At 39.5% G+C, this 22,140-nt stretch overlaps 1 protein-coding gene across 1 annotated transcript in view; it reads right to left on the bottom strand.

The window, feature by feature from the left end:
- Nucleotides 1-21,212, bottom strand: part of LOC131933738 (ATP-dependent DNA helicase Q4) — a gene marked incomplete at its 3' end in the record, with an annotated part of 38,691 nt that extends 17,479 nt beyond the window's left edge. Inside the window, exons 1-3 of the mRNA XM_059290345.1 lie at nucleotides 21,095-21,212; nucleotides 11,397-11,489; nucleotides 8,634-8,770 (exon numbers count right to left, since the gene is read on the bottom strand). Coding sequence (XP_059146328.1) covers nucleotides 8,634-8,770; nucleotides 11,397-11,489; nucleotides 21,095-21,212 — 348 coding nt within the window. The remainder of the gene's footprint in view (nucleotides 1-8,633; nucleotides 8,771-11,396; nucleotides 11,490-21,094) is intronic.
- Nucleotides 21,213-22,140: the final 928 nt, after the last annotated feature.

Genomic DNA, 22,140 nt, shown 5'->3' with positions numbered 1-22,140 from the left:
TAATCCCAACGATAGCTCTAATGACATCCATTACAAAAACACCAATCACACTGATAATTACAAACAACGGTAACGATAAAGAGAATGCCAACGGCAATAATAATGACAACACCAATGACAACGATGACGACGACAACGACAAAAAATCAAAACGAGAATGACAAACAACGGCCACGATAAAGACACTGCCAACGACAATGACAACACAAACGATAAACGTAACAACACCAACGACAACGACGACGACAACGACAACAGTAGTATATTAGGTCCCTTTTGGGTCGCAGGCGCAGGCGCAGGGTGAGGGGAGCAGGAGCAGGAGCAGGAGCAGGAGCAATGGTTATATAGGAAAATACTCCCTGCCTGGGTGAGCCGCAGGAACAATGACATATAGCAAAATACTCACCCACCAGGCGCAGCCTGCCGCAGCCGCAGGAACAACGAGATATAGTAAAATACTCCCTGGGGGAGCAGGAGGTACACCGACATATAGTAAAATACTCACCCACCTGGGTGAAGGTGGGTGAGCCTGGGTGACCCGCAGGAACAATGAGATATAGTAAAATACTCACCCACCTGGGTGAGCAGGTGGGTGAGGGTGGGTGAGCCGCAGGAACAACGACATATAGTAAAATACTCACCCACCCTAGGGTGGGTGAGCAGGAGGGGGAGTAGGTCAGTAGGTCACCACCGGTGACCTTGTGACGTAATCAGTGACCTAGTTACGTAATCATTGACCTAGTTACGTAATTAGTGACTTTGTGACGTCATCACTGACCTTGTTACGTAATTTTAATGTGTTTTTTAATTAGTTTGAATTTAATTTTTTAAATTTTTAATTAATTTTATTAACGAGTTACGTAATTTAATGCGTTTTTTAATGAGTTTGAATTTAATTTTTAAATTTTAATTAATTTTTATTATCGAGTTACGTAATTTAATTACGTTGATTGTATTTTTAATTGTTTAATTTGTTGTTTACTTGTTGTTTAATTTAATTACTTTGTTTATATTGTGTAATTTTTATTGAGTAGTTACGTAATTGGATTTTAATTTTTTTAATTTTTAAATTTTAAATTTTATTTTATTAACTAGTTACGTAATTTGATTATTTGTTTGAAATTCATTTTATTTCTTTGATTTTAATTACTTTGTTTAATTAATTTATTTGATATATTTCTTTTCTTTGTTGTTTAATGTTGTTTATTTGTTTGAATGTATGTATGTTTTTAAATTCTCCCCTACAATGAGCGTGTACTAGAACAGTCTTTGTATACCAGCCTTTAACCAGACATGTAACACCTGTTACGTATCGACCGCCCGCGAAGTTTTCTAGGCGCTGCGCGTTTTAATGGGAATGTATTGATCGCACCCACGGGGCCATCACACCTAATTAAATCTTGTTATACTTCACCGATTTTATGTATTGTTCGCCGAAACGAACACAGCAGGGGGTATGATAATTAATTGAAAGAGCTAAGTGCCTCTCCACAAAGCCAGCGTTAAGTGTGGGAACACCTGTTACCATGACACGCGCCTCGTAGTGATTAATGGGTTTTATATTGATCCCACCCACGGGCCATCACAGCATGATGTCCCACCTAATTAAATTTTGTTATGCTTCACCGAGTTTCCCCGATCGATTTGACGGGTCATGATAATTAACGCAAAACCAGCGTTAAGTGTGGCGACAGATGTTACCAAGCGGGTGGTGGTGGTGGTGGTGGTGGTGGTGGTGGTGGTGGTGGTGGTAAATTTGCTTAAGATTATAAACTTCAAGTTTTAAAAATCTAATTTTTTAAATTTTTAAATTTTTTAAATTATTATTTTTAAATTTTATTTTTAATTGTTGTTTACTTGTTGGTTAATTTAATTACTTTGTATAATTTATTTGTTTGAAATTCATTTTAATTAGTTTGCTTTTAATTTCTTTGTTGTACGCCGTTTAAAATAAAAGACTAACACTAGCGTGTACTAGAAAGTGTCATTGTGTATAACATCCATTTAACCACAGCTGTTACTTATTAGTGACAGCTTGTACTTATCGATCCGCCCGGGATCCTCCCCGGCGCTCCCCGTGGTTGCTTAATAGCGGGCTCACTGAAGCGATCACAACAGGTAATTAATCGAAGCCATTAAGTCCCTCTCCGCGTTAAGTGTGGCGACAGCTGGTGCTGTAATTAGTCACGGCTCTCGGTTTTTTTCATTAGACTACAGCTGTACATGAACTATGTTCACATTTCGTACGCCCGGTCATTCTTTGATCAAATTAAAAAATTTTGTTTCCACATGTCCTGCGAACCGTCCCTTGCTATGTATGAAAGATTAATGGTTGTAACTATTCGCTTATAGCGAGGGTCAGCGAAAACAAAAATATATTTAAGGGTCGGAATTTTCTTTCAACCACCGTTAAGTCAGGTTTTGAGACGAAACGAAGTCTCGGTAGGTTCGTGTTTTTTAATGGGCGACAGGGCGACTTGGTGCGTTGGTACGTAGGTATGCGTGGGTAGACATGTTTTTTACAAGTCTGGAAAAGTAATTAAGTTTTTTATGACCGTTCCGATTTTCTTTTGATCTGACCACCATTTGACCACACTGAGCCAGATAAATTTAACAATTGTCGCAGCGGGGTTTATTTTAAGTGCACCCCGTGCACGCTTGTTTACATTTTAAAAGACGTGTCGCGTGTCTTCCCCTTACGGCTTCCCTAATAGAGAAACGAGAGGAAAGACAACTGTTCTAAAATTAGAACAGCCTTGTCTACAGACACGAGTATCGTCCCTTGTGAAAAAATTCGCGTCAGAATCCTTAACTAAACAGTCAATTTCTTTAAAAAGTTAAAAAATAATTTAGGAAGACAAGGGTTAACAAAATATATATCTTAGTCTTGCAGCAGATTACCTTCCCATGTTCGCTTTAGTATTACAGTTTTCATCAATCTTCTTTTTGACTTGAACTTCTTTAATTTTTAAGAAAGTTTACTTATACATAATACATTACGTCTAATGACAATTTTTTTTTTTTTTTTTTTTTTTTATTTTTACCACTCAATGTATTTTCTTTTTCTATATCTTACATTGTCATCTTAATTTTTTGATCACCTTAGGTGGTGGTAAGGTGGTAAGGTGGTGGTAAGGTGGTGGTAAATTTGCTTAAGATTATAAACTTCAAGTTTTAAAAATCAACAACGTTATAGTACGTCGTCAAAAAAGACAATGAACCTAGAAGGAAGACGAATATATATCTTAGTCTTGCAGCAGCTTACCTTCCCATGTTCACTTTAGTATTACAGTTTTCATCAAACTTCTTTTTGACTTGAACTTCGTTAATTTTTAAGAAAGTTTACTTATACATAATACATTACGTCTAAGGACAATTTTTTATTTTTACCACTCAATGTATTTTCTTTTTCTATATCTTACATTGTCATCTTAATTTTTGATCACCTTAGTAAAAATTTGCTTAAGATTATAAACTTTAAGTTTTAAAAAACAACAACGTTATAGTACGTCGTGTCAAATGACACACCGTTTAAAATGTCTACATTTAAAGTTCACCAAAATAATGACGTAAAAACTAAATATGATATGACGTTAGCATACATATCATTCAATCTAATCACTCTAAAGTACAAATCAATAATTTTTATTGATTAAGGGGCTGGGTGAGTTATTTTTATCACTATTCGCCCTTCCCCTTCCCTTTGTCCGCAACCCCGTTCCCCTTCTCCCATCCAACCTTGCGTCATCACACTAACCTCAATACCAACCGTTAGATAAACAGACCGTACTACTACTACTACCCGCACTATACCTATTCCATTTAAGAGACAAAGGCTGTATGACAATCCTACAGACAAATATTTATTCAACTAATATCACAACCCCCTAGAAACCACTCCAACAGACTGGGATACATAACTTGTAGACACCACTCCTCGTTGAATATCTCTTGCACCCTACCTACATCGACAATTTTGTCCGCCGCCCTCGCCCCCGTCCCTAGTATGAACTCGGTTACCAACAATTTCAAAACATGCATGTTCCGAGTTCAAAACCAACCTTCACCGACACTACTATGAACTCGGCTACCAACAATTCCAAAAACATGCATGTTCCGAGTTCAAAACCAACCTTCACCGACACTACTATGAACTCGGCCCCTAACACTTCCAAAACATGCCTGTACTAACTTTGAAACCACCATCGGTGAAAACTTCACCGACCTTAGTATGGACTCTACACCTACCGATTCCAAAACATGCATGTTCCGAGTTCAAAACCAACCTTCACCGACACTAGTATGAACTCGGCTACCAACAATTCCCAAACATGCATGTAACAACTTTCCAACCTGCCTCAGTGCTAACAAAATTCCCCGACCCTAGTATGAACTCGACTGCCATCAATTCCTAAACATCCATGTACCAACTTTGTAACCTACCTCGGTGAAAACTTCACCGACCTTAGTTTAACTCTACCTAACAATTCCAATGATGCATATACGAACTTTGTAACCTGCCTCGGTGAAAACACCCCCGTCCCTAGTCTGAACTCGGTTACCAACAATTTCAAAACATGCATGCTCCGAGTTCAAAACCAACCTTCACCGACACTAGTATGAACTCGGCTACCAACAATTCCTAAACATGCATGTACCAACTTTGCAACCTGCCTCGGTGTTAACAAAAACTCCCCTGACCCTAGTATGAACTCGGTTACCAACAATTTCAAAACATACATGTTCCGAGATCAAAACCAACCTTCACCGACACTAGTATGAACTCGGCTACCATCAATTCCTAAACATACATGTGCCAACTTTGCAACCTGGCTCAGTGTTAGCAAAACTCCCCGACCCTAGTATGGACTCTACACCTACCGATTCCAAAACATGCATGTTCCGAGTTCAAAACCAACCTCGGTGAAAACTTCACCGTTCTTAGTTTAACTCTCCCTAACAATTCCAAAACATGCATGGTCTAGATTCGAACCCTGCCTCGGTGAAAACGTCACCGACTCGTGTATAAAATCTGTCCCAACCAACTCCAAACCTTCCCTGGGCACCCGAATAAAAATAACTCACCCAGCCCCTTAATCAATAAAAATTATTGATTTGTACTTTAGAGTGATTAGATTGAATGATATGTATGCTAACGTCATATCATATTTAGTTTTTACGTCATTATTTTGGTGAACTTTAAATGTAGACATTTTAAACGGTGTGTCATTTGACACGACGTACTATAACGTTGTTGTTTTTTAAAACTTAAAGTTTATAATCTTAAGCAAATTTTTACTAAGGTGATCAAAAATTAAGATGACAATGTAAGATATAGAAAAAGAAAATACATTGAGTGGTAAAAATAAAAAATTGTCCTTAGACGTAATGTATTATGTATAAGTAAACTTTCTTAAAAATTAACGAAGTTCAAGTCAAAAAGAAGTTTGATGAAAACTGTAATACTAAAGTGAACATGGGAAGGTAAGCTGCTGCAAGACTAAGATATATATTCGTCTTCCTTCTAGGTTCATTGTCTTTTTTGACGACGTACTATAACGTTGTTGATTTTTAAAACTTGAAGTTTATAATCTTAAGCAAATTTACCACCACCTTACCACCACCTTACCACCACCTTACCACCTTACCACCACCTAAGGTGATCAAAAAATTAAGATGACAATGTAAGATATAGAAAAAGAAAATACATTGAGTGGTAAAAATAAAAAAAAAAAAAAAAAAAAAAAATTGTCATTAGACGTAATGTATTATGTATAAGTAAACTTTCTTAAAAATTAAAGAAGTTCAAGTCAAAAAGACGATTGATGAAAACTGTAATACTAAAGCGAACATGGGAAGGTAATCTGCTGCAAGACTAAGATATATATTTTGTTAACCCTTGTCTTCCTAAATTATTTTTTAACTTTTTAAAGAAATTGACTGTTTAGTTAAGGATTCTGACGCGAATTTTTTCACAAGGGACGATACTCGTGTCTGTAGACAAGGCTGTTCTAATTTTAGAACAGTTGTCTTTCCTCTCGTTTCTCTATTAGGGAAGCCGTAAGGGGAAGACACGCGACACGTCTTTTAAAATGTAAACAAGCGTGCACGGGGTGCACTTAAAATAAACCCCGCTGCGACAATTGTTAAATTTATCTGGCTCAGTGTGGTCAAATGGTGGTCAGATCAAAAGAAAATCGGAACGGTCATAAAAAACTTAATTACTTTTCCAGACTTGTAAAAAACATGTCTACCCACGCATACCTACGTACCAACGCACCAAGTCGCCCTGTCGCCCATTAAAAAACACGAACCTACCGAGACTTCGTTTCGTCTCAAAACCTGACTTAACGGTGGTTGAAAGAAAATTCCGACCCTTAAATATATTTTTGTTTTCGCTGACCCTCGCTATAAGCGAATAGTTACAACCATTAATCTTTCATACATAGCAAGGGACGGTTCGCAGGACATGTGGAAACAAAATTTTTTAATTTGATCAAAGAATGACCGGGCGTACGAAATGTGAACATAGTTCATGTACAGCTGTAGTCTAATGAAAAAAACCGAGAGCCGTGACTAATTACAGCACCAGCTGTCGCCACACTTAACGCGGAGAGGGACTTAATGGCTTCGATTAATTACCTGTTGTGATCGCTTCAGTGAGCCCGCTATTAAGCAACCACGGGGAGCGCCGGGGAGGATCCCGGGCGGATCGATAAGTACAAGCTGTCACTAATAAGTAACAGCTGTGGTTAAATGGATGTTATACACAATGACACTTTCTAGTACACGCTAGTGTTAGTCTTTTATTTTAAACGGCGTACAACAAAGAAATTAAAAGCAAACTAATTAAAATGAATTTCAAACAAATAAATTATACAAAGTAATTAAATTAACCAACAAGTAAACAACAATTAAAAATAAAATTTAAAAATAATAATTTAAAAAATTTAAAAATTTAAAAAATTAGATTTTTAAAACTTGAAGTTTATAATCTTAAGCAAATTTACCACCACCACCACCACCACCACCACCACCACCACCACCACCACCCGCTTGGTAACATCTGTCGCCACACTTAACGCTGGTTTTGCGTTAATTATCATGACCCGTCAAATCGATCGGGGAAACTCGGTGAAGCATAACAAAATTTAATTAGGTGGGACATCATGCTGTGATGGCCCGTGGGTGGGATCAATATAAAACCCATTAATCACTACGAGGCGCGTGTCATGGTAACAGGTGTTCCCACACTTAACGCTGGCTTTGTGGAGAGGCACTTAGCTCTTTCAATTAATTATCATACCCCCTGCTGTGTTCGTTTCGGCGAACAATACATAAAATCGGTGAAGTATAACAAGATTTAATTAGGTGTGATGGCCCCGTGGGTGCGATCAATACATTCCCATTAAAACGCGCAGCGCCTAGAAAACTTCGCGGGCGGTCGATACGTAACAGGTGTTACATGTCTGGTTAAAGGCTGGTATACAAAGACTGTTCTAGTACACGCTCATTGTAGGGGAGAATTTAAAAACATACATACATTCAAACAAATAAACAACATTAAACAACAAAGAAAAGAAATATATCAAATAAATTAATTAAACAAAGTAATTAAAATCAAAGAAATAAAATGAATTTCAAACAAATAATCAAATTACGTAACTAGTTAATAAAATAAAATTTAAAATTTAAAAATTAAAAAAATTAAAATCCAATTACGTAACTACTCAATAAAAATTACACAATATAAACAAAGTAATTAAATTAAACAACAAGTAAACAACAAATTAAACAATTAAAAATACAATCAACGTAATTAAATTACGTAACTCGATAATAAAAATTAATTAAAATTTAAAAATTAAATTCAAACTCATTAAAAAACGCATTAAATTACGTAACTCGTTAATAAAATTAATTAAAAATTTAAAAAATTAAATTCAAACTAATTAAAAAACACATTAAAATTACGTAACAAGGTCAGTGATGACGTCACAAAGTCACTAATTACGTAACTAGGTCAATGATTACGTAACTAGGTCACTGATTACGTCACAAGGTCACCGGTGGTGACCTACTGACCTACTCCCCCTCCTGCTCACCCACCCTAGGGTGGGTGAGTATTTTACTATATGTCGTTGTTCCTGCGGCTCACCCACCCTCACCCACCTGCTCACCCAGGTGGGTGAGTATTTTACTATATCTCATTGTTCCTGCGGGTCACCCAGGCTCACCCACCTTCACCCAGGTGGGTGAGTATTTTACTATATGTCGGTGTACCTCCTGCTCCCCCAGGGAGTATTTTACTATATCTCGTTGTTCCTGCGGCTGCGGCAGGCTGCGCCTGGTGGGTGAGTATTTTGCTATATGTCATTGTTCCTGCGGCTCACCCAGGCAGGGAGTATTTTCCTATATAACCATTGCTCCTGCTCCTGCTCCTGCTCCTGCTCCCCTCACCCTGCGCCTGCGCCTGCGACCCAAAAGGGACCTAATATACTACTGACAACAAATCAAAACGAGAATGACAAACAACGGCAAAGACACTGCCAACGACAATGACAACACAAACGATAAACGTAACACCAACAACACCAACGACTACGACAACGACGACGACCACCACAGAGTACCTGATCCTCCATCAGCGACACCAAAGGGGAGATGACCAGCGTGATAGCCTTGAGGTGCTGGGCGTACAGGTAGGCGGGTAGTTGGTAACAGAGACTCTTCCCTCCTCCCGTGGAGAGTACCACAAGGGTGGATAACCCTGGAACAACATCATAAAATGGGAGTTAACTCACAAAAAATCTTGATTGCCATTTCTTCTTCTTCTTCGTTCTTAAATTTTATTGTTGGAAGGGATCCCCTCCAACACAATTAAGTATACGTGTTAACTGGTTATGCATCATTGAGACCATTGACTCCGATTTCAGCCTGCTTTTCTTTTTAGATTTGCTTCCATAGCCTTTGTCGAACCTAGAACAAACTACAAGACTGCAGTTGTTTGATTTTGGAGTTGTCTCTCCTAGAAGAGTGGCTGTCCCCAGCTAACGAGCCTCATCTGCCCGAGGGTTCGAACTCAAGACTTTTCGGTTTAGCAACCATAAGCTTTACCAATTGGACGATGCCGACCCCTCTTTTGCCCTTTCGAACCTGACGTTACATGGCGCACAAAAGAGCTTATTAGTTTCTATTCATAAAGAATAATTATAAAGGACTTTTGTAGTCGCCATTACATGTCAGGTACCCAGCACAACTGAGAGCACTCATAGACGCGCCGCATACTAGAGCGCGGATACGAACACGAGACTTTCAGGTTAGAGATCGTGCGCTCTACAACCCAACCACGTCTTCCCATATTGATTTTAAAAACCACGGTTAGATAACTGAAATGTTATCTGATAACTTATCGTCATAAAAATGTCAGTAAACCAGCAGATATTGCATGGATTGATTTCAATACAGAATATAATTCAAATAGTTACATTTCTCAACCCCAGCCACACGATAGCACATCATGACCGAACTCTCGACCCCCCCGTCCCACCCCTACACTAACCCCTAGGTAATGTGATGTCATGTAAGGCCGACCCCTCTAACCCGAAAATCAAATTTTCTTCAGATTACATAACACTAACACTTTCAATTTACAATCTCATCAAAAAAATTTCGTCTGGATTTTTTAATCGTTTTTTTTTAAATTTTCAACATGTGTGTGACAGAGTGGGTGGGGGGAGTAAGGCGAATGGAACTCTCCATCATGTGAAATAGAAAACTACTTTTGTTGAGCGCTGTTGGGAAATTGAAACTTAGTGCCGCACGCTCGAACGTCTGAAAGCTTCACTCTCAGAGGCGAGGGCGCCCGGGTGTCTTTCAGAGGCGAGGGCGCCCGGATGTCTCTCAGAGGCGAGGGCGCCCGGATGTCTCTCAGAGGCGAGGGCGCCCGGGTGTCTCTCAGAGGCGAGGGCGCCCGGGTGTCTCTCAGAGGCGAGGGCGCCCGGATGTCTCTCAGAGGCGAGGGCGCCAGGATGTCTCTCTCTTTTGTTTGTGTGTAATTTTTTCCTAGGTATATCCAAAACGACTCTCTGACCAGGGTTCACATAATACAAATTGAGAACCGCTGCTCTAAGATTTAAGACGATGACAAAACACCACGCACAGGGTGTTTTTTTTTTTTTGTTTTTTTTTTAGCTAACAGAGTAGAGCAAATACCATTTCATCTGGGCGTTGCAGCCTAGTCATACGTCAGAAAACAAGAGGAAAAATCGGAAGACATCGTTTCATGTCGGTCACTAACAATACACTACGTTGCACCGAGCTGCGGGTAGGGGGGGGGGAGATGGTGAGGATGATTGAGGGAGGGGGATTGCGGGAAAGTCAACAGAGCATAAAGCCACAACCAAACAATATTTCTTTCATCAGGAAGATGAATGGAACAACCGATGGAAGTCGTGATAAAGCACGGCCTATCAAACATGGGCGTGCGGTGTGTTGATAAATCACACACTCACCAGCAGGCATACAGAAAAAACTCACATATTTACATAACATTTTTCATACCATTTTCCATTGTAGTTTTTTAACATACACTATTTTAACTGTACTCAAAATGGGGATTCCTTCAATTGTTATACTAAAAACGTATACAATATTAATCGTTTTAACGGCACATAAGTAAGTTGAAGAAGTAAATAACAATTCCAAATGGAGACACAACAATGCACTTTGAACGTACACATGTATAATCATCAACCAACTATACTATGGTCTTGAAAAGTCTGTGTAATCATACTACACTTTTTTTTTAATCAAAAATATATATATATATATATATCAAGCGATAAAATTATAGTTACATTTTTAAAACTTAAAGATGTTTTGGAACCATCGATTACACTCATTTTCAAATTTGTGTATTGAATATGGGACGTTGAAAAGCCGTTTAGAATTATTTTATCAATTCAAATATTTTTCAAAACCCCCCTCAACCTCTCTTTGAAATTAACATGAATGGCCAGGGAGAGTAAAACAATAAAAGTCGAACAATTGTTTTCCATGATAAAAATACACAATAGTGATCTATGGTGTATAGCCTAATATTAGGCTAATATTAAATAATATAACATTCCCTATCACCACAACACCTTGACTCTGCTAATACAAATTAAAAATAAAAGTGTTTGCTAAATTACTATTATATTACTAGTAATTATTTGCTTGACTTTTTCCAGCCTTAATAAAACCGGAACTGATTTTGTACTTACTACACACATTTTCAATTTTGGTTAAAAAATATGCTTTCTGGCAACAAAAATTGTTGGAACCACATTTTGGTGTACCAATGCGCATAACTCTACTCTTGGACACCTGCATAGCTCTCTAATTTTGCTGACCTTGTAAAATCCTTGACACACTTTTCTCTTGCCCGGGTCTGAAGGAGGAAAATCCGAACACGGCCAGGCCTTGCTTCACGACGTCATCGAGATCTGTCGATAATAAATTTAAAATCATACAAATAGGCTGCGATTCCCCAACAATAAATTCTGTAATGCCTGTATTAATCAAAAAGTCTGCAACTCCATGTCTAGCATAAGTCAATACTGAAAACAAATGCAGTTCCCTGAAGATCAAAAAGTCTGCAGTTCCCTGTCAGTTGAACGTCTGCAGTTCCCTGTCAGTTAAAAAGTCTGCAGTTCCCTGTGAGTTAAAAAGTCTGCAGTTCCCTGTCAGTTGAAAAGTCTGCAGTTCCCTGTCTACCAAAAAGTCTGCAGTTCCCTTACAACCCAGAAGTTTTCAGTTCCCCACCAGGCCAATAGATTTCACAAACAGTGAATTAAAAACTCTGCAAATACTTAACAGGGACGGCGTGGTGGTATGGCAGAGCTCACAACTCCTGACCCGAAAGTCTCGAGTTCGGACTCCGAGCTCAAGTCTGTAGACCGCCCCTGAGTCTACCCAGCTAAATACCTGACTCACGCCAGGGAAACAAGAGGCTCGTGGACATAATGGTGACCACACAATCCATTTGTATGCCGAGGTCATTGACTTAGATGAAGTCTATCTCGGCACAACGGGGCAAAATGCTGCATGACCCACCAGATGCCAAAAGTATGCTAATCCCAAATAGACAACTATAATACAGTACTTCAACAAAAGTTCACCCATGACAACTAGCTTCACCAAAAAACGGCATTTCAACGAAGTATCTTCCTATCCACAAATAAATAACATGATTTTTTTAATGACGTTAATGTAAAGTAAAAAAAAACCGGGAGTGATCTCCCCTAAACTTTCTCGAATATTCTAATATAACACTACGGGGGATGGCAACTCGGGATATAGACTTCTAGACATGATTTTTAATCCATTTTAATTACTCAAATTTTTTAAAATAGAATATAATCTCGTAGAAAAAAGAAATGCACATCAAGTGAACGCTAAATAAAGATGTGCATAATAGTGCGCAATATTATTAGCACTTTATAAATTTACATGCGTTTTTTGAGAAATAGGAAATAGCGTAAATAAGTACTTCCGGTCAACGGAAATTACTCAAAATTTGACAGAAGGTAGAGAATTAGATCTTTTACTTACATATCAAATTTCATTTATCAATCTGAAATAGCACTCAAGTTATAGGCTTTTGAAAAATTCAAAGTAGAAAAAGTACCACTTCCGGTTATCGGAAATCGCTCAAAAGTTAATACGGATCTACGATTTTGATAAAATACTTATATATGAAATTTCATCAACCTAGCTGTAACGGTACTCAAGTTATCGTGTTTACACACGGACAAACACACACACACACACAGACATACGGACAAGATTGCAAAATTATGTTTTTCCGTATCAGTGGGATGTAAAACGTCGAGATTTGGAAAAATCTCGATTATTTTTTTTTGCACGATTACAAGACTTTCTCTATACTTCGTATATACGAGAAAGTAAAAATAATGCATCGTTCATCAGTGTCACGTGATTTTGAATGATGCGGGCAAAAAAATTACGTCACGAAACTATCCTACATAGTCAAATTAAGTAAAGATACTCTTTTGGGATATGAGGGTCAATAGGCCAGGTGAAGTAGAGTTAATCTGTTTCTATAACGTCGTCTACAGGGACGGGAAAGTGAGATCAGTACTGTGCCCATCAGACTTTACATTCCATAACGTGAGTCTGGTACTAATCAGATACTACCAGGTTAGCAGTCGTACGCTCTACCGCCCGACCACGCTGTACCACAATCCCACATAGAATGTAGTTGAAATAGCGAATGCGCGATACCGCAATGTTTCAGCATCCTTTCTTCACATTGCGCAACTTCAACACTGCGTGGGGAAAACAAAATCAATGCTAAGTGGTGGCTTTAAAATATGGAGATTATATTATTTTGTTATCGAATTATCAATTAGGTAATAGCGTCTTAAAGTTTTTTAAAGAGCCAATTATTGTTTCATGCTTTAAAATAATGAATACTTTTTTTTTTATTTTCACATGAGGTAAACATAATATTATAATGAATGGATTATATGCACGTAGAGAAAAGTGGGGATTTTAAAAATAAGATGCGGGTAGGTTTTATATAGTCTGTGCGGAGGGGAAAGGAAGCAAAATAAAATTATTTTTAATGTATTTATTTATTTTTTGGGGTTTGTTTTTCGTGTTGAAGGATGATAGATCACCATTAATTAAGTCCTAATCTTAATAAACAACTGCATTGGAAAGAAATTTATAGATCCAGAAAATTGGATCACAACTGATAAAGTACTTATCTTCAATAACAGCTGCGTTTAAGGGTTCTATAAATCTAGTAGAGTAAAGCATCCTATAGACCTAGCGATCCATTGGACAGATGAAGTAGAGTTCATATGTTTCTTGACCTCGGCATATGAAGGGAAGGTGTGCCATGAGTTAGGTACCTATCAGAGCTGGATAGACTCACCGACGTTCTACTGACTTGGACCCGGATTCGAACTCGACACTTTCGGGTTAGCAGCCAAGCGCTCTACCACTTAGGCCACACCGTCCCATGCTCTAGATCTAAAGACTTTCTTCTTCTTTTGCGTTCTTAATTTTTAGTGTTTGAAGAGATTCCCGGAAGAGATTTCAGCCAGCTTTTCTTTTTGGATTTGCTTCCATACCCTTTGTCCAACCAAGAACAAACTACAAGGCAGCAGTTGTTTGAATTTGGAGTTGTCTCTCCTAGAAGAGTGGCTGTCCCCAGCTAACGAGCCTCATCTACCCGAGGGTTCGAACTCGAGACTTTTCGGTGTAGCAAACATGAGGTTTACCGACTCGACCACGCCGACCCCATAAACATTTGACCGTGAAGGGCCCGCACGGTCTACTGGCCCGACATAATCAGCGAGCATTCAGTGTAAAGACCTAACAACGTTGTACTTAAGTTTCAGTATGAGAAGAAGGGGTTGAAAACGAAACACCATCGGCAAACCTCCAAGCAATACATACAGGCAGACACTTAAGTAGACCCCCCCCCCCCACCCAGCAAGAGGCTGACCAAGCAACAGCTGGTCAGTGACCTTGAGGTAGATATCAATAAGATGGCTAGCTGCTGGGATCTAATTGAGGGAATGGACCAAGACAGAGAACTCTGGGAGTCTTTGGTAGGCGGATTATACCACGGTAAAGGTGACGGGGAGTGATGGTGATGGGGATGGTGAGGATGGTGATGATGGTGGTGGTGATAAGGATGATGATGATGGGGCTTATGATGATGATGATAATGATGATGATGATGGGGATGATGATGATGATGATAATGATGATGATAATGATGATGATGGGGATGATGATGGTGGTGATGATGATGATGATGGTGGTGATGATGATTATGATGATGATGATGATGATGACTGAGTTGGTGAAAATGAGCCGTAAAACACCACAAAGAAATAATAACATTTTTGTTAAATTTGCAGTTGTTTTGGTCAATACCTTAGTATAAAACTTCGAATATCCTAAAATCGGATACATTTTATTATATACTATCACATTCCTAGTATTTCAACGTGGGTTGATCTGTATTCGACATTTCTTTGAATATCCCCCTAAGATATACAGACATGCCAATTAATACAATAAGACCACCTAATATAGCTGTAGCATTTTGTAAAGTATTAGTATAGAAAAAGTCTACTAAAAAGGAATGTATATTATAACAAATTTTAGTTTAAAACAAGTAAGACAAACTAAAAATCCAATCGGAGTAGTTCCCCTTGTATCGAAATACTGACGGACAGACGAACTTGGCCAATTATATATTAAGAGATTTTGGACTTCCTGTCTATAACGACATTTTTGGTGAGTTTATTTTTGTTAATAGCGTGTGTGTGAATTGTGTGTTTTATGCCCAGTTAGTTCGGGTTGCGTTTGGTTCCATCATTTGGTGCTGAATATAATTGGACACTTAATTTTTTTTTTCCGTACGTAAGTTTTTTTTTTTTTGGCCTGAATCAGGGTAATCCACGAGCAAAATAAAAACAAAACACGAAGGGAATCTACTTCGGGATTTCGTCAACTAGCTTTTAAATTCAACACGGCTTTTTTTCTTTTCTTTCATGAAATAAAAATGGTTTATTTTTTTATTATTCTTGTTTTCGAACAAGGGGAACTTAATGGAAAAAGTGTTGTGGATTATTCCCCTTTGTTGTGTGGAAAGAACCTGAAGTAATAATTTTGCCAAGTAAAGCTTGTCGTTCATTATTTCTGTAAAATAAAATTGCAAATAAGGAAACAGCAATGCAACAAGTAGGTAGATTTACGTGGAGTAGGTAAAGTTAATGGTTGCCAACACGAAAAGTTCCGAGTTCGAACCCCAGACAGACCAGGCTCGTTCGTTGTGTACGGAAACACATCTCGTAGCGACAACTCCAAAATCAAACAACTGCTGCCTTGTAGCTTGTTCTGGGTTGGACAAAGACTTTAGAAGCAAATCCAGAAAGAAAAGCAGGCAGAAATCGGAGTCAATAGACTATACAGCGCTTAAAATGCTGACATGACATATTTGGTTGAGGTGGGAGAAATCCCCCTTTCAATATAAAAATTAAGAATGAAAAAGAAGAAAAAAGTAAATTTACAACTACGAGAGAAAAACCGATAAACACGGTATCGCCTATTTCATAAGCTGTATCGACTATCCTATCGCAACAATTACAACGACATTTAGAAGATATAAATGATTAACCTTTAAAATAATAACTATTTTCCTCCCTACTATATAATTCTACCTACCCCCCCCCCCCACACACACACAATCCAATCATGGTCTGAGTAAGTACATACATACCTAGTAACTTGCCAACACTTTACTAGAAAAAAACAAGAGAAATAAGGGAAAGAAACTATTTAACACACCCACCTTCTCCACTTCATAAGACAAACACAAACACACACACACACACACATATATATAGTAACATTAACACACACATATAGTAACACTGACACACTCACACTCGTAAAATATTAAATCAGAAAAGATAGACACATTATCTCTCCTTACCACCCCATTAAGTAAAATTGGTGTCCTCCCCCCCCCCCCCCCCCCACCACCCTACCCACCGCAATAAGTCAACTTCCAAAAAGTAGACTTCCTGTACTTCCCACCCCATTAAATAAAATAAGCTCCCCACTCCATCAAGTAAAATTATTGATTCCCCCCCCCCCCTCTACTCACCTCATCAAGTAAATTTATTAACTCAACCCCCCCCCCCCCCTCCCACCACAATAAGTCAACTTCCATAAAGTAGAATCCTTGTCCTCCCACCACATTAAATAAAATTTGCCCCCCCCCCACCCCATCTAGTAAAATTTTTGATCTCCCCCCCCCCATCAAGTAAAATTCTAGCACCCCCCCCCCCCCACACACACACACACCTCCATCAAGTAAAATTAGCGTCCACCCACCCTGTCAAGCCAACAAGCTAGGGGATATAACCGGATATTAGTTTAGATAGATGGGTCTGCACTGCTCACAAGGGTTAACGTGGGCCGCCACTGAAATCATGTTTTAAGTGCTCCTTTATCGATCTCCAAACTTCAAAAGTCAAACTCATTTTGATTGGTTTTGTTTTTCAATCTGACGCTCAAACTAAATTAAAGTATGGGTCATGAAGAACATTGTGAATACATTTACAAATAAAATGAACAGCAGAGAAGTTTCCTTTACGGGCGGCCAAAAACATTGATTGAAAATAGAGCAATAAAAATTATCGACATGTGAAGCGTCATTTAAATGAAGTAAGTAGTAAGTTCCGATAAAAACAAATTAAATACACCTACTATATATATATATATATATATATATATATATATATATATATATATATATATATATATATATATATATACATATATACTTTTTAAACTTGAGTTCATCTGCTTCAGAGACCCCGGAATATGAAGGGATTTATTTCACTAACGTAAGTTAGGTACCCATGAGAAATGGGATTCGAACTCGACAATCTCCGTTGAGCAGTCTAGCTCTCTATAATTCAAAGATAAACTGAGTATAATTTGCAGAGTTACTGACTAAATTAATGCTAGTTAATATTCTATGAGGCGAATTTTATGTTTACCATTTACTCTTTTGTAGAACATAGAGTTTCAATTGCTTTACTCTACCTGCTATAAAAAAATTATTCTGCATATTCTATTTTTATTTTTTTAATTCGCTATCGTGAGGCTTCTTCAATATGTGAAATCTCATCCTAAGGATGGTATTACATGTGGTATTACAGGGGGGCGATGTCTAAAATTAGAAAAGCTAGTTAGGGAGAAGACGGGTAGTTCAATCGCATTAGCACGCCAATCTATATATATAATTCTCTTCTTGGAGACCCTAGAAAACACCAAGCTGTAAGCGCGCTCCCTACCACCCCCACCCCTAAATGGTCTGGTGAGCTGTGGTTCACGCTAAATGTTTACAATCCGGGTTTAGTGACGGCTATTAGGGGCAGATAATTTAGTTGGAAACAATTTTAAACATAGGGGGGGGGGGGGTTACTAAGAGGAGGTTGCTTTCACGGGGGGGGGGAGGAGAGGGTAGGGGGAAAGGAGGGGGGGGGTTATCGTCCTTAACTACCTACTGATAGTGTTTTAAAGCAAATATTTTCAGTGGCAGCATTGGAACTGTCGAATTCACAAATTATGAATTACTGAAAAGTAGACTATAGAACAACTAAATAGCGGCGTATGATACGCCTCGGGTCGGCTCGTATATAATATAACACGTAATTATAATATACTACATTCTAAAAGAGAATATGGGGGAGGTGGGGGTTGAACTCCTGAGCCATTTTCGTATTGTTTAGTTTGATAACTGATTGTGTTGTTTTTTTTTTTATATATGTTAGGTTTTCTTTCTTCATTTTTAAGAAAATCATTTGTGAAAATGTCGACTTTGAATAAAACCCGTTTTCAATTACATTTTTCGTTTCCCATTAAATTTGAGGTTCAGGTGCGGATGTTGGTTTTGGTTTTGGTTAAGAGAAAAAGAAAACGTTGCACTATCAACCTAGTGCCCGTTGTATTTTTCCCATCAACGGGCCATTTATCTAGTAAATAAGATTTTGACTAACACTTGGCCTAGTGCAGACCGCACTATAAATTCATAAACCGAGGTAAAAAGAAACCACATATGAACGCTACTTTACCTGCCCAATGGCTAAGGGTCTAAAGTCTAAGAGGAACTTTACTACTACCACTGTGAACCTCACAGCTAAATAAAATACTTTGTTTCACGGTTTTAGTTTCGTTTTTTTTTAAATTATATTAGTTTCCCCTATTGTATTTTCATTGCACTGGCCTCTTATTTTCGTTTAAAGTTATCAAAGGTTGAGGTTTTAGTTAAACAGACATCCCGCACACTGAGGCTTGTTATATGGAAATGGCAAGACAGTGGACGGCCAATGGCAAGAGAGTGGACGGCCAATGGCAAGAGAGTGGACGGCCAACAGCAAGAGAGTGGACGGCCCGTGGAAAGACAATGGACGGCCAATGGCAAGAGAGTGGATAGCCAATGGCAAGAGAGTAGACGGCCAGTGGAAAGACAATGGACGGCCAATGGTAAGAGAGTGGATAGCCAACGGCAAGAGAGTGGACGGCCAGTGGAAAGACAATGGACGGCCAATGGCAAGAGAATGGATAGCCAACGGCAAGAGAGTGGACGGCCCGTGGAAAGACAATGGACGGCCAATGGCAAGAGAGTGGATAGCCAATGGCAAGAGAGTAGACGGCCAGTGGAAAGACAATGGACGGCCAATGGCAAGAGAGTGGATAGCCAACGGCAAGAGAGTGGACGGCCCGTGGAAAGACAATGGACGGCCAATGGCAAGAGAGTGGATAGCCAACGGCAAGAGAGTAGACGGCCCGTGGAAAGACAATGGACGGCCAATGGCAAGAGAGTGGATAGCCAATGGCAAGAGAGTAGACGGCCAGTGGAAAGACAATGGACGGCCAATGGCAAGAGAGTGGATAGCCAATGGCAAGAGAGTAGACGGCCAGTGGAAAGACAATGGACGGCCAATGGCAAGAGAGTGGATAGCCAATGGCAAGAGAGTAGACGGCCAGTGGAAAGACAATGGACGGCCAATGGCAAGAGAGTGGATAGCCAACGGCAAGAGAGTAGACGGCCAGTGGAAAGACAATGGACGGCCAATGGCAAGAGAGTGGATAGCCAACGGCAAGAGAGTAGACGGCCAGTGGAAAGACAATGGACGGCCAATGGCAAGAGAGTGGATAGCCAACGGCAAGAGAGTAGACGGCCAGTGGAAAGACAATGGACGGCCAACGGCAAGAGAGTGGACGACCCCTGGAAAACAATGGAAGGCTTATACCAAGACAATGGACGGCCCAGGTAAAGACAGTGGATGGCTTATGGAAAGAAGGTGGACGGTCCAGGGAAAAAGTAGACGACTATTGGTAAGACAGTGGAGGGCTCAGAACCCAACTGCCAAATAATGCCGGGTACCAATTAGATCCGATGGTTAGACAGATAGTGGTTGTGTGAGACAGACAGTTCGAATTTAAATAAATAAGACCCCCCCCCCCCCCACACACACACCAACCACCATCACCACTGGGTGATGCAAAGCAACGAACAGAAGTTGGCCAGTCAGAATGCAAGGGAGATAACCGAGAAAAAGACGATTTTAACACCTAAAATCCCACTTATTTCCCTTGGTATAGAAACGCCCAACTGAGTTTCAAAAGATGGATACTATTAATATTTTGGTCAAATTGGCGAACTTTCCTGTACGAGTGTGTGAAAACTTCTACTTCTACGTGTATGTGTTGAAATCACTGACATAGTGTGTAATTGTGTATGCGCAAAAATTGATGTATTACTCTCCTTGAGTATATGAAAGGTCAGGGACATTTACCCTCAACCCCATCTCACCGGGTCATTATCCAAGCCATTAAGCATCAGACTAATTTCTCCACTGTCAATCCCCCCCCTCCTCCGAAAAACAACCCTAATTCAAACTGGCCTTTGGTATAAATCTAACCGTACCGCTAATCTTAGCTCAAGTATTACCTTTGAGTTAGAATAGATTTAATGTTAAGATAAGTTCAGGGTAAATTTTTAATCGAAAGTAGGGTGGCATACGGATGGGATGAAATATACAGGTGGGTAATTCCGAGAGGATAATCAATAGGGGTGGGGGGGGGGGTAGTTTCCTGCTACCTAAAATGGTTGACTGATTCTACCTCTTATGTTGTGCATGTGTATGTACACGTATGTTATTGTGTTGGAGATTACGAACATGGTCCATAGCATCAAGTGAAGTAGAGTTCACATGTTTCTGTGACCTCGGCATGTGAAGGGATAGTGTGGTCAGCGCTAAGCCCAGGTGTCTTTAACTTATCCTAACAAGAGTCAGGTATCCATCAGGGCCGAATGAACTCAGAGACATTCTATAAACGTGAACGAGGATTCGAACTTGAATGAGGATTCGAACTCGAGTCTTTCGGGTTACCAGCCGTAAGGTCTGCCATTCGACCACGCCGTCCCATTTAATGTACATTACGTAACTTTTTTCTTTATAAAAAATCACACTGCTCTTACCTTCCACGCACCCTGCCAGACAGGGCGCGGGGGTGGGCGCGGCGCCCCTGTCCCACCTCTCCCGGACAATGCTGGCCTCGATGTCCGTGATGTCATCAGCGTCCTTTGGCGTTTCCATGGTAACTGGTGCCACTGTGGGAGAGATGGTAAGTTTATGATGAAAAAAAAACTAAATACATTTACAACGATTAGCTTTTAAACGCACGAAAAAAAAAACATTTTTCGTTAGTAAAAAGCATTGGTCGGCAGGGCCGGCGCTACCTATAAGGCGAACTAGGCGGTCGCCTAGGGCGCCATCCATAAGGGGGCGCAAAATGTTTAATCGCTATTGTCAAAAAGTACCTAATGATTAATAACTTTTATAAAGGAGTAGCGATCTGTTGGTAGAACCCAGGACGAACTATCAATTTTGCACCCCCACCCCAAAATTAGGTCTCTATAGGTCTATATTTATTCGCGATGGTGAAAATGGAACTCCATATCCGTAATTTGGAAAGGTCGAGGCGCTTTTTACCAGTCAATTTGCCATTTAATTTGGTGTCACATAATTGATGTAGAACAGGGGTCTCCAAACTACGGCCCGCGGGCCGATGCGACCCGCGAAGTCCTCTCATCCGGCCCGCGGAGATCTTTTTGTCCAAGGAAAAATCGTTTCTTGGTGATAGCTGAGGAACGTTGCCCAGAAAAATCAAAGACATGCCTGGAAGAAACTGGCCCCCGAACTGAAACTTGATAGTTAGTGCGGCCCTCGGACTTAAAAGTTTGGAGACCCCTGAGTAGAAAACGATTAAACTAGATCTTTATTTAAATTTCGCACATTTAAAACGGTTATTTAATTTTAATAGGGCTGGTAAGTCTCTTTTTCTCTGACTTTAAATTAGAAATCTGTCCTGGTGTATAGAGTTTTGTAATGACGGGGTGTTCAAAGTATTGCACTTGTTTGGTAAGTTTTGATGAATTGTTTAGGTTTGGGAGTAACGGCCGGAAGGCTATGCTGATATGGTTACTTAGGTATAAAAGTATCGAAGTGTTAAAGTGTCATAATT

The sequence above is a fragment of the Physella acuta genome, unplaced genomic scaffold, assembly GCF_028476545.2.
Source record: "Physella acuta isolate Inbredline_101_S28 unplaced genomic scaffold, ASM2847654v3 ptg002611l, whole genome shotgun sequence".
Taxonomy (NCBI): Eukaryota; Metazoa; Mollusca; class Gastropoda; family Physidae; genus Physella; species Physella acuta.
Note: the sequence above shows the minus strand (reverse complement) of the source record. Positions and strands in the feature narration are given on the sequence as shown.